General features: G+C 47.2%; 1 protein-coding gene and 1 pseudogene across 3 annotated transcripts in view; one reads left to right on the top strand and one right to left on the bottom strand.

Annotated features, from left to right (window-relative positions):
- Positions 1-11,258, bottom strand: part of FAM234A (family with sequence similarity 234, member A) — a 25,704-nt gene that overhangs the window by 6,907 nt on the left and 7,539 nt on the right. The window contains exons 2-6 of one of the 3 annotated variants that reach the window (XM_014543006.1): positions 8,469-8,555; positions 7,653-7,712; positions 3,925-4,222; positions 1,645-1,761; positions 1,146-1,337 (exon numbers count right to left, since the gene is read on the bottom strand). In XM_014543006.1, coding sequence (XP_014398492.1) covers positions 1,146-1,337; positions 1,645-1,761; positions 3,925-4,189 — 574 coding nt within the window. In that variant the 5' untranslated portion in view covers positions 4,190-4,222; positions 7,653-7,712; positions 8,469-8,555. The remainder of the gene's footprint in view (positions 1-1,145; positions 1,338-1,644; positions 1,762-3,924; positions 4,223-7,652; positions 7,713-8,468; positions 8,556-11,258) is intronic. The other 2 variants (XM_005870348.2, XM_005870349.2) reach the window with 2 other exon arrangements.
- LOC102247082 lies at positions 5,397-5,947 on the top strand (annotated as a pseudogene).

Below are 11,258 nucleotides of genomic sequence, written 5' to 3'. Positions count from 1 at the left end.
TCGCAGATGGCAGGCCCAGATGGCAGCTCGCGCTGTCCCGCCCTGCCTGCAGTATGCAAATTTAACGGCCATCTTTGTTGGGTTAATTTGCATACTCTTCTGATTGGCTGATAGGCATAGTGAAGGTACGGTCAATTAGCATCTTTGTCTTTTATTAGTGTAGATAGAATTTTCATATACATTTTACTAATTTTCTTTCATCTCTGACACTTTTATTATAGGGAATTGGCTAATAGCAATATTAAAATATTTCTTCTAATTAATTTCCTTTCAATGTGCACAAATCTGTGCACTGGGCCACTAGTTTTCCAATACTTGGCTCTAGAGCACCTTAGGGCCAACGCTGACCCTCCCCACCTGGATGGACAGGGCCTGACCTCGCCGTGTCTCAAGGCCTTCAGGACCTGTCTGCTGCTGGGCTCATAGGTGGGCCCTCTGCCCCCACCAAGGTCCTGGCTGAGTGGCCTGTGCCTGTGCCCTTCACACAGGAGAGAATGAAGGTCTCAGAGTTATGCCTGAGGACTGCAGGTCCTGAGGTAACAGCTTCTGACCCAGACATAATCTTGTCCTTTTTTTAAGACCGATTCCTCTCTTCTTAAAATACTTCCAACCTGCTCTTTATTTTCCTCCGTAGTCTCAAAACCACAAGCCGTCAGGGAAATGTCAGAACCCACCAAATCTAGTGTCAAGGCACAGAATTCCTCAACACCTCGGTGCCTAAACAGCAGTGACAGGAAGGCCCCGGGGGAGCACCCTCACGTCTAGAGCACTGACAGGCCCAGGTCTCCTTCCCACGCGCTGCCCGGCCTGTGCTCGCCCCGGGCGCTGCAAAGGAAGGCTGCGGCCACTTCCTCCCCACAACAGGCAGCAGCCAAGCTCCTCCTCATCTCTGCCTCCCCACAACGTGCTCCCAGAGCAAGATTTATACAGGAGGCAACAAGGCACAACACATGTGACATGTCAGAGGAGCTGTGGTGTTGACTGCTAAGTAAGTGGCCGTGTCCTCACGGGGGGTTCCCTTCCACTCTGTAACCATCCTTCCATCCAATCACATGCCCCAGAGCACAGGCTGACCCTCCCCAGAGCCTGCTGGCATCGTCCTCCGTCTGAGAGGCCCAGGTGGAGTGCAGAGGGAACCAGCCTACCTGTGAATAAGTCGACTGCTATGAAAGAACCAGATCTGCCCACAAGGACGCAGGCGGAAGATGCCCCACTGTCCCTCGGGTGGGGGACCCCGCACAGCACGAGAGCCCCATCCTGGGCTGCGGGCCTCTCCCACAGGATGCTGCCGTTGGCCCCTGACACAGCAGCCACAAAGGAGCAGGGGGAGGAGAAGCCTGCAGGGGACAGACCAGCCCTGAGGGGCCGTGCACGCAGGCCGCGCACCACCAGTCCTCCCTCAGCCCTACCACCAGGCCCATTCCCTTTATACCTGGGCCTCTAACCCACCCCATCCCCCGGGGGCCCCAGTGTTGACCCCGTGAGGGTCAGTGGCCAAACAGGGTGGGTGCTGAGACTGGCCTTGTCTCTTTCCAGTCCTGCTACAAAGCAAAGACAATGCAATTCCAGAAATCCCACCAATGGCTTCCCCAAATATTGGAGGAGCCAGGATTCCTCCTTGTATAGGGAGTTCCTCTTTCTTACCTTCATCAGCGCAGGACTGGCTGAAATTGTTGCTGCTGTTGGTGTTTTTATAAAGAAAGATAACATCTTGGACCCTGTCCCTGTTTACGTCTTTTGTGGCCAGAAAGTCGTAGGTGACTGCAAGAGAAAACCAGACTATATTCTCCAGGCCCTGCCTGGTTTAAAGGCCAGGCCATGTCTGACATGACCTCTTCTCTGCTCCTTAGGGTTTAGTGCCAGTTAGAACCTGCCACTGTGAGGTCACCACAGGGACTAGCCATCCCCACAGCGTTTCAGAGCACCAGCAATTCCTCATGCACATGATGGATGACAGTATCAGAGGTTAACCTGTAGGAAGGAGCAAGCAGGACACCGGGGTACCACAAATGGATGTCTGAGCACCTTCTATTCAGGAATGAATTCCTTCTTATGTCAGTTTGGAATCGAGAGAAACCACACACACTTCCATAGACATATCTATTGGTTGCCTCCCGTACGTGCCCCGACCCAGCCGGGGATCAATGTTTTTCTCTAACCCTTCCCTTCATTCGAAGACTCCAAAGATAAACTAGCCCTGGCTGGTGGTTCAGTGGTTAGAGCACAACCTGTGAACCGAAGGGTTGCGGGTTCGAAACCCAGTCAAGGGCACAAGCCTGGGTTGGAGGGTCAATCCCTGGCCAGGGTCGAGTGCGTGCAGGAGGCAACCGATCAATGTGTGTCTCTCTCCCCACCTCCTTCATCCCTTCCCTTCCACCCTCTCTAAAAATCCATGGGAAAAATATCCTTGGGTGAGGATTAACAAAAAACCCACCAAAAAAACTAAAACTATATATTTTAAAATCAAACACCAAAAGAATGAATGGGCCCTTACCTTACACCATGTACAAAAATGCACTCAAAATGGATCAAAGAGCCTGCTGGTGTGGCTCAGTGGATTGAGCATCCACCCATGAACCAAGAGGTTACCAGTTCGATTCCCGGTCTGAGCACGTGCCCGGGTTGCGAACTCGATCCCCAGCTCTTCAGAGCACCAGCAATTCCTCATGCACATGATGGGCGTGCAGGAGGTAGCTGATCGATGTTTCTCTCTCTCAAGGATGTTTCTACCTCTCTACCCCTCTCCCTTCTTCTCTGAAGTCAATAAAAATATATTTTTAAAAGAGGGGGAGTGTCCAGAGAGAGGCTGATTCCGTTGCTTTTCATAAAGGCCAAGATATTCCTGGCTGCCAATTTTTTTTTTTTTTTTTTAAGGAAGGCTTTTTTTTTCTTCTTTTTTTTTGGTTAATCCTCACCCGAAGATATTTTTCCATTGACTTTTAGAGAGAGTGGGAGGGGAAGAGAGAGAGAGAAGAGAGAGAGAGAGAGAGAGAGAGAGAGAAACATCTTATGTGATACAGACACATCGATTGGTTGCCTCCCACATGGGCCGACCAGGGCTGGGGATCAAGCCCAAAACTGAGGTACATGCCTTTGACTGGAATAGAACCCGGGACCCTTCAGTCCGCTTAGGTGATGCTCTATCCACTGAGCCAAACCAGCCAGGACAAGAAAGGCTTTTAAAAAACTGTTTTTGTTAGTCCTCACTGAGGATAATTTTTCCATTGATTTTTAGAGGGATGGGCAGAGAGGGATAACGGGAGAGAGAGGGTAAGAGAGGGAAAGGGAGATGGAGGGAGAGAAACATTGATGTGAGAGAGACATATCGATTGGTTGCCTCCCGTACGTGCCCCGACCCAGCCAGGGATCAAACCTTCAACCCAGGTATGTGCCCCTGACTGGGAATCAAACCCAGGACCCTTTGGTGCGCAGGCCAACGCTCTAACCACTGAGAACACCAGCTAGGGCCTGGCTGCCAATTTTATGAGACAAATGAAAGTGTGCTTTGCTCTAGCTAATCCAACTAGAATGTCAGCCAGAGCCCTTCAGGAAGACTGGACTACAAAATCAACTACATATTTGCCACATTTCGGAACAGCCTTCTCTACATCTCTTCTGCCAGTTACTGTTCTATTATTTTTTTAATTCTGAAAAGTAATCGAAAGGGCCACTTTCCTTTACTGACCCTGCCCATCCATCCTAAAATGGGGGAGCAGGCCGCTACGCTCCCCCAGCAGTCCTTCCAGTGTGCCTGAGAGGTTGCTCTTGCAGTTCCCCCCAAATTCCAGGAAAACCATGGACACAGACTTGGCAGCCACTTAGGGCTGACTCACTGTCAAAGATGACTTCCAGGCCCCAGGACACACATGCTGCCCCCCCTCCCCACCCCGAGGAGAGCATGGCCCTGTGGGGAGAGGAGCGCACCTGCTGTGTTGTAATTGACCCTCCACATCCCCTCTGACACCGGCCTGTCTGGACACGGGATGATGAAGGAAATCACAAACACCACCAGAAGGCAGCCGAACAGCGAGAGGAACAACGCCACCGTCCGGCATCGGGAGAGGCGGGACTGCGGGGACGCACTTTTCAGGTTATCTTCCTTTTTCAATGGGTCCCCCAGATTCTCCTGCAATTTCACATCTTCGTTCTTCAAGGGGTGGATTTCAGCTTCTAAGTCCTTGCTGTCCATCGTGCGCACATCCCACAGGTTACCTTCTGATCACTGTGTCAACAAAACACGAGGCAGTCAGGAGAGGCAGCGCCATCTGACCTCCAAGGCCCTGCCGCTGTCAGTGCTGGGGGACATGGTTGCAGTGGTGACTGTGGGCTACAGCCCAAGAAATAAAAGCTGAGTAAAAGTTTAGGGTGTCACAGATTCCACTTAAGAAGGTCTTTTTAAACATATTTTTTAATTGACTTTTAGAGAGAGGAAGGGAAAGGGATAGATAGAAGTGTCGATGAGAGAAAAAAAAATCACTGATTGGCTGCCTCCTGCACGCCCCCCACTGGGGACTGAGCCCGCAACCCAGGCATGTGCCCTGACTGGGAATCAAACCGGTGACCTCTTGGTTCCTGGGCTGACCCTCAACCACGGAGCCACACCAGCCAGGCAAGAAGGTCCTTAATTCCGAAAGGCAAATTGGTTGTACAGAGCCAGTACAGGCATATTTTCATCCTTCATGCACTGATATGTCTTGTTCATTGACCTGGGATAGGCAGGGCAGTGCTGGGTCGGGGCTGATAACAAGCCCATACACTAAACATTGACTAAGCCCAGCCAGCTCATAGCTGGGACCTCTGGTCAGCCTCTGCCAGCCTGAAGTACAGATGGAACAACCTGGTGGGATCCAGACCCCAAGTTAAAAGCGCTGTGGGTGAAGGTGGGCGCTGGAGCCTCAGCCTCGTCCCTCACGCGCTGTGACCTGGGCAGTTCCTTGATTGGACCGTGCCTGGGTTCCTCATCTGTAAACGGGAAACAGTATCTACTTTAGAAGACGATGTTAAAGGTTAAATGAGTAAGTGAAGAGAAAGCATTTAGAACAGAATCTGATGCATATAAAGCACTCAAACACTAGCTAATTATTACTAATAACAAGATAAAATGTGTTACAAGTCACATGGAGGAGAGTGGACAGCTGCATGGAGGGGCACGGGGCTGTGCACAACTTCTGAGCCTTTACGGCGGAGAACAAGCTCTCTCCTGCCCTGCTCCCCTCCCTGTGGCTGGGCCGTGGGTGGGTGTGGTGAGCAAACCTTGAGTGGCCACCTTGGAAAGTAAGATGGAAAACAGCTTTGAAGACAGTGAAGCCACAGAAAGAGCCTGGGTCCCTGATAGCAGGAAACCACCACCATCAATCCTTGAGTTCTCTATACTCTTTTACATAAGAAAGAAACACCTTTTCATCCCTGGCTGCTTGAAGATCAGCCTTCATCATGAATGACGCGGTAGCTATCTGGACCAGGAAGTTCATGACCAACAGACTACTTCAGCGGAAGCAAATGGTCATTGATGTCCTTCAGCCTGGGAAGGGAACAGTACCCAAGACAGAAATTCGGGAAAAACTAGCCAAAATGTGCAAGACCACACCTGATGTCATCTTTGTGTTTGGATTCAAAACCCACTTTGGTGGTGGCAAGACCACTGGCTTTGGCATGATTTATGATTCCTTGGATTACGCAGAGAAAAATGAACCCAAACAGACTTGCAAGACATGGCCTATACGAGAAGAAGAAGACGTCAAGAAAACAGAGAAAGGAATGCAAGAACAGAATTAAGAAAGTCAGGGGGGCTGCAAAGGCCACCGTTGGTGCAAAAAGGGAGCTGGAGATTGAACAACAGAAGGAGTAAAGATTCTTCGGTGACGGTTGTGCAGATTTTTCATGAGAGAATTAATAAACTATAAACTAAAAAAAAAAAAAAAAAAAAAAAAAAAAAAAAAAAAAAAAAGAGAAGCCCTAGCCGATTTGGCTCAGCGGATAGAGCATTAGCCTTTGGACTGAAAGGTCCCGAGTTTGATTCTGGTCAAGGGCACATGCCAGCGTTGCGGGCTGGATCCCCAGTAGGGGGCGTGCAGGAGGCAGCCAATCAATGGTTCTCTCTCATCATGGATATTTCTCTCTCTCTCTCTCTCTCTCTCCCTCACCTCTCTGAAATCAATAAAAATATATTTTTAAAAAAAGAAACAAACTTCTATCTTGTGCAAGGCAAGATGTTTGTTGTTTTGGTGCTTTTTATACAGTCAAACCAGTGTCCTAACACAAATTATATTGAGAGAATGGAAGGGATCATATGGGCCAGAGTGAGCTGTAATCTTCACCTAAAGGAAGTCAATGACTCAAAATGGGTACATGAGAACATGCCAGCGGTTAAATGGAGGTGAAACCCGGAAAAACAACAGACACTGTCTCCCGGTAGCAATGGGCTAAGGGAGGATGGAAGGAGACAAGATGTTGTTTTTTGGTATAAACTTTTCACTTTCTGACTTTAACTGTTTCTCTCCATTTAGTAAAAACAATGAATTTTAAAACCTGCTTATACACCCACTAGGGTAGCAATAGTTAAAAAAAATAAAAAGTGACAAGTGTTGGTGAGGATGTGGGGAAACTGGGACCCTTGTACACTGCTGGTGGGAATGGAAAATGGTGCAGTTGCTGTGGAGAACAGTTTGTAGTTCCTCAAAAAGTTAAACACAGAATTACCACATGATCCAGCAAGTCCACTTCTAACCCAAAAGGAATGAAAATAGACTCACACAAAAACCTGTGAACAGCTCTAGCCGGTTTGGCTCACTGGATAGAGCGCTGGACTGCGGACTGAAGGGTCCCAAGTTCAATTCCAGTCAAGAGCACAGGCCCGGGTTGTGGGCTCAGTCCCCAGTAGAAAGCATGCAGGAGGCAGCCAATCAATGATTCTCTCTCATCATTGATGTTTCTATCTCTCTCTCCCTTTCCCTTCCCCTCTGAAATCAATAAAAATATATTTAAAAAGAAAACCTGTGAACAAATATTCATAGCTTCTTTATTCACAACAACCCAAATGTCCATCAACGGATAAATGGATAAGCACAATGTGCTAATCCTGTACAATGGAATACTACCTGGCCATAAGAGGGATAAAGCACAACATGGATGTGCTTTACCACAACATGGATGAAGGTGGAAAACATTTGTGCTCAGTGAAATAATCCCGACAGGAAAGGCCACATATTGCATGATTCCATTTATCTGAACCGTCCGGAACAGGCAAACCCACAGAGGCGGAAAGTAGATGAGTGGTTGCCAGGGGCTGGGGGAAATGGGGAGTGACCGATAACGGGTACAGGGTTTCCTGTGGGGTGATAAAAATGGTCGTGGTGCCCTAACCGGTTTGGCTCAGTGGATAGAGCGTCGGCCTGCGGACTGAAGGGTCCCAGGTTCGATTCCGGTCAAGGGCATGTACCTTGGTTGTGGGCACGTCCCCAGTGGGGAGTGTGCAGGAGGCAGCTGATCGATGTTTCTAGCTCTCTAGCCCTCTCCCTTCCTCTCTGTAAAAAAAAAAAAAAAAAAAAAAAAAAAATGGTCGTGGTGGTGGTGGCAGTAAAACCAAATGTCACTAATGATAAATTTTATGTCATGTGTATTTTACCACAATTTAAAAAGAAAACCAAACAAACCTGTGTGCATTCTCCTGAGTGTTGAGACATGTTTAAACATCGACGTTAGAAAAGGTATATCTGTCAAAGGTAATAAGTTCAACACACGAAATGACACAGTGACTCGTGACCAGGGACCTCACCAAACCCAAACACCTGCCTTGGGTGTGCGGGAGGTGGGGCGGGGTGTCTGTAGGGGTAACTAGGGAAAAAGCAAGCAACAGAACCTGTGACCAGGCCTGACCAACAGGAGGGCTGCTTACTCAACAAATCAGGTCACTTTGTCCCCATGAGGGGATGCTTGAAATCACTAAAACACAACTTCATTTGGCAAAGGAAAGAAAACTGAATGAGGAATCAGAATTCTGAAATCCTTGATTTTAAAAGCTCTAATTTTAAAGTTAGAGCCTTAAAATGTTGGACAAGAAACTCAAGCTCTCAGCCCTAACCGGTTTGGCTCAGTGGATAGAGCATCGGCCTGCGGACTCAAGGGTCCCAGGTTCGATTCCGGTCAAGGGCATGTACCTTGGTTGCGGGCACATCCCCAGTAGGGGGTGTGCAGGAGGCGGCTCATCGATGTTTCTCTCTCATCAATGTTTCTAACTCTCTATGCCTCTCCCTTCCTCTCTGTAAAAAAAATCAATAAAATATATTTTTAAAAGAAAAAGAAACTCAAGTTCTCAGAGCTAGAGCTGCCCTCATCTGTCAGAAGACGGAGCATCTGCCAGGAGACAGCAGGAACTCGCCCTCAGACCATCTATGCAAGAACCAGGGGCACCTGTTCAAAATGACACAACTATTCACATTCAGTCTCTGACCCTCGTTTCCCACGCCTACCTCTGCAGGAGCACCTGGGAGCCGTGTTCAACATTGGCTTCTGGACCGCCACTGGTGCATCTGGTGGTCGGGTCTGGACAGGTGGATCTAGGGATCAGAAGCTGGTGGTGAAATGCGTCTCGGGGCAGCCTGTGGATGTGTCCTGTGAAGGATGTGGGTCCTCCCGGAGCCAGGATTCCCCGCCTTCCCTGGTCTGGTCAGCCCATTCTGCCATCAGACGATGACTAGTTTTCTCTTGCCCCCTGGCCCCTGAGTGGAGACTCCAGTCCCACTGCCAGGCGGCAGGAAAGCAAAGCCAGGGGAGGAACAGCCTCTTCCAGCAATCAAGCCGCCCGCGGCTGCTTTTGGGGGTGTTGTTTTCCTTGGAATTGTCCGTAAGCTTAGTCAAGTAAATCCCAATGCAGAGCCCCATCTAGTTAAACTCCTCCTCTTCCTCACCAGTCTTAGGATCCCTAAACTACGTGGGTCCCTAAAGCTAAGGACAAAGGAAAAGTGCAAAACACATAGTACTGATGATTTGGGATTTTATTTTTTTTTAAGTCATCAATATACATAATACATCTGAAAGGTATACAAGTATAAATCTCCCTCCCTCTTGTGGCCCCCGAACTCAAGAGGGGAAGCATGTGAGCAGTTTCTTACACTAGAAAGCTCTCTGCACTGACATGCATAAAGTGTTTTTTTTTAAATGTGACCAGAGCCCTCGCTGGTTTGGCTAGTGGGTAGAGCATCGGTCTTTGGACTTAAGGGTCCTGGGTTCAATTCCAGTCAAGGGCACATGCCCCAGTTGCAGGCTCGATCCCCAGTGGGGGCATGCAGGAGGCAGCCAATTGATGATTCTCTCTCATCATTGATGTTTCTATCTCTCTACCCCTCTCTCTTCCTCTCTCTAAAATCAATAAAGACATATTAAAACAAAAACAAAAAAACTAGGTTTGAGGTACACCCTCCTTGGGGCATGCACATTCCAATCTCCTTTTAGAATGAATTTTCTTTCTCCTAAAGCAGTGGTTCACAACCTGTGGGTCACGACCCCTTTGGCAGTCGAATGACCCTTTCACAGGGGTCGCCTAAGACCATCCTGCATATGATATTTACATTACGATTCATAACAGTAGCAACATTACAGTTATGAAGTAGCAACGAAAATAATTTTACGGTTGGGTCACAACATGAGGAACTGTATTTAAAGGGCCAGAAGGTGGAGAACCACTGTCCCAAAGTCTAAGGGTTCCCACAAGACTTGCAACCAGGGGAGAAATGGGCCAGGTAGCTCGTCCCAAGCTCACCCCCTGAACCTGTCTCCAAGGCCCCCTTTTCTCTGACTTTCCAGTGAAACAAAGCAGCCCTGTCTCGTCTCCCTCCTGCTGCTTTTTTTTTTATCCTATGTCCTTTCTTGATTCACTGTCCCAGCTTTAATAAACCTATTCCCAAAATAAAAATAAAACTAAACTAAAAAACTCAGGGCTGCCCTGGCTGGGTGGCTTGGTAGAGCATTGTCCTGTACACTGAAAGGTTGTGGGTTCGATCCATGGTCGAGGCATGTACAGGAGGCAACCGATCAATGTTTCCCTCTCATATCCGTATTTCTCTCCCCCCCCCCTAAAATCAATAAAAAACATATCCTCGAGTGAGGATTAAAAAACAAAAAAGCCCTCAGAGTTTGATAGGTTCTTTTCTTTCAGCATTTGACAAATGTTATGCCACTTCCTTCTGGTCTTCAAGGTTTCTGACAATAATTCTACTGTCACTTGAACTGGTTTTCCCCATTACGTAACATGTCAATTCTTTTTTGTCTTTAGTTTTCAGAAGTTTAATTATAATGTCTTGGCATGGATTTCTTTGGGTTTACCCTGTTAAAGGTTTGCTTAGCTTCCCGAACCTGTAAGTTTACATCTTACGCAAAGTTACGAATACTGCCAGCCATCATTTTTGTTCCTGGAGCAGCAGCAGCACCTGTGGGAGGTGTGGGGGTGGGAGAGCTGCAGGCCCTCCCATGGGGACCTGCTCTGAGCAGACTCAAAAATAAAGTACAAGAGGTTTCTTTCTAAACGGATTTGTAAGTCTGTAAACTCAGAGCTTTTTTTTTTGTTTGATTCAAATGGCAGCTGCTAAATTTCAGATAAAGATGGAATAAGATAAACTTTAAGGTATTTTGCTTCTAATATCACAATGAAGAATCTCAAACCACACACCTGTTTCTATGGAAAATAATACCGTAATCAATAAATAGTAATACAAAAATAAATTCTGTTTCTCTTACTCACAACTGGATACCTACTTTTGCCCCACCCTGTACATGAAATTAAATTAATGCTTTCCAGATACCAAAAAGAAACTAAGCAGTTTTCATCTATAATAAAAGCTGTGAAGATATAACAGATGAAGAAAAAATAACAAAGGAAAAAGATCATGAGGTTAAGAGATTTGCATCTTTCCCTCATTTGCACCCAATGTACTTTTCTTTCACTTCTCACAAGCTAGTATTCTTGAGGACAGAAATTAGAAATTGAGTCACAGGATTTTCAGACTGTCACTGATTGGAATTTTCTCCTATCAATTCTGAGTTTCTGAAATGGTAACTATAAAGTCTACATTTTACCTTAATGTCCAGTAAAACAAAACAAAAAACAAAGAAGAAAAATGTGAGGGATGAGAAAGAAAATATATCAATATGATACACATTAAGGTTAAATATGTGACTCTAAGGAAAACCTGAAGTGAGATGAAAGCATCCCTGTGTATAGATTTTCAAATAGATTATCTCCACCCTCCCCCCCCCCCCCCCCC

The sequence above is a fragment of the Myotis brandtii genome, unplaced genomic scaffold, assembly GCF_000412655.1.
Source record: "Myotis brandtii unplaced genomic scaffold, ASM41265v1 scaffold317, whole genome shotgun sequence".
NCBI classification, from domain to species: domain Eukaryota; kingdom Metazoa; phylum Chordata; class Mammalia; order Chiroptera; family Vespertilionidae; genus Myotis; species Myotis brandtii.
The sequence above is the reverse complement of the archived record's forward strand: the minus strand, read 5'-3'. Positions and strand labels throughout refer to the sequence as shown.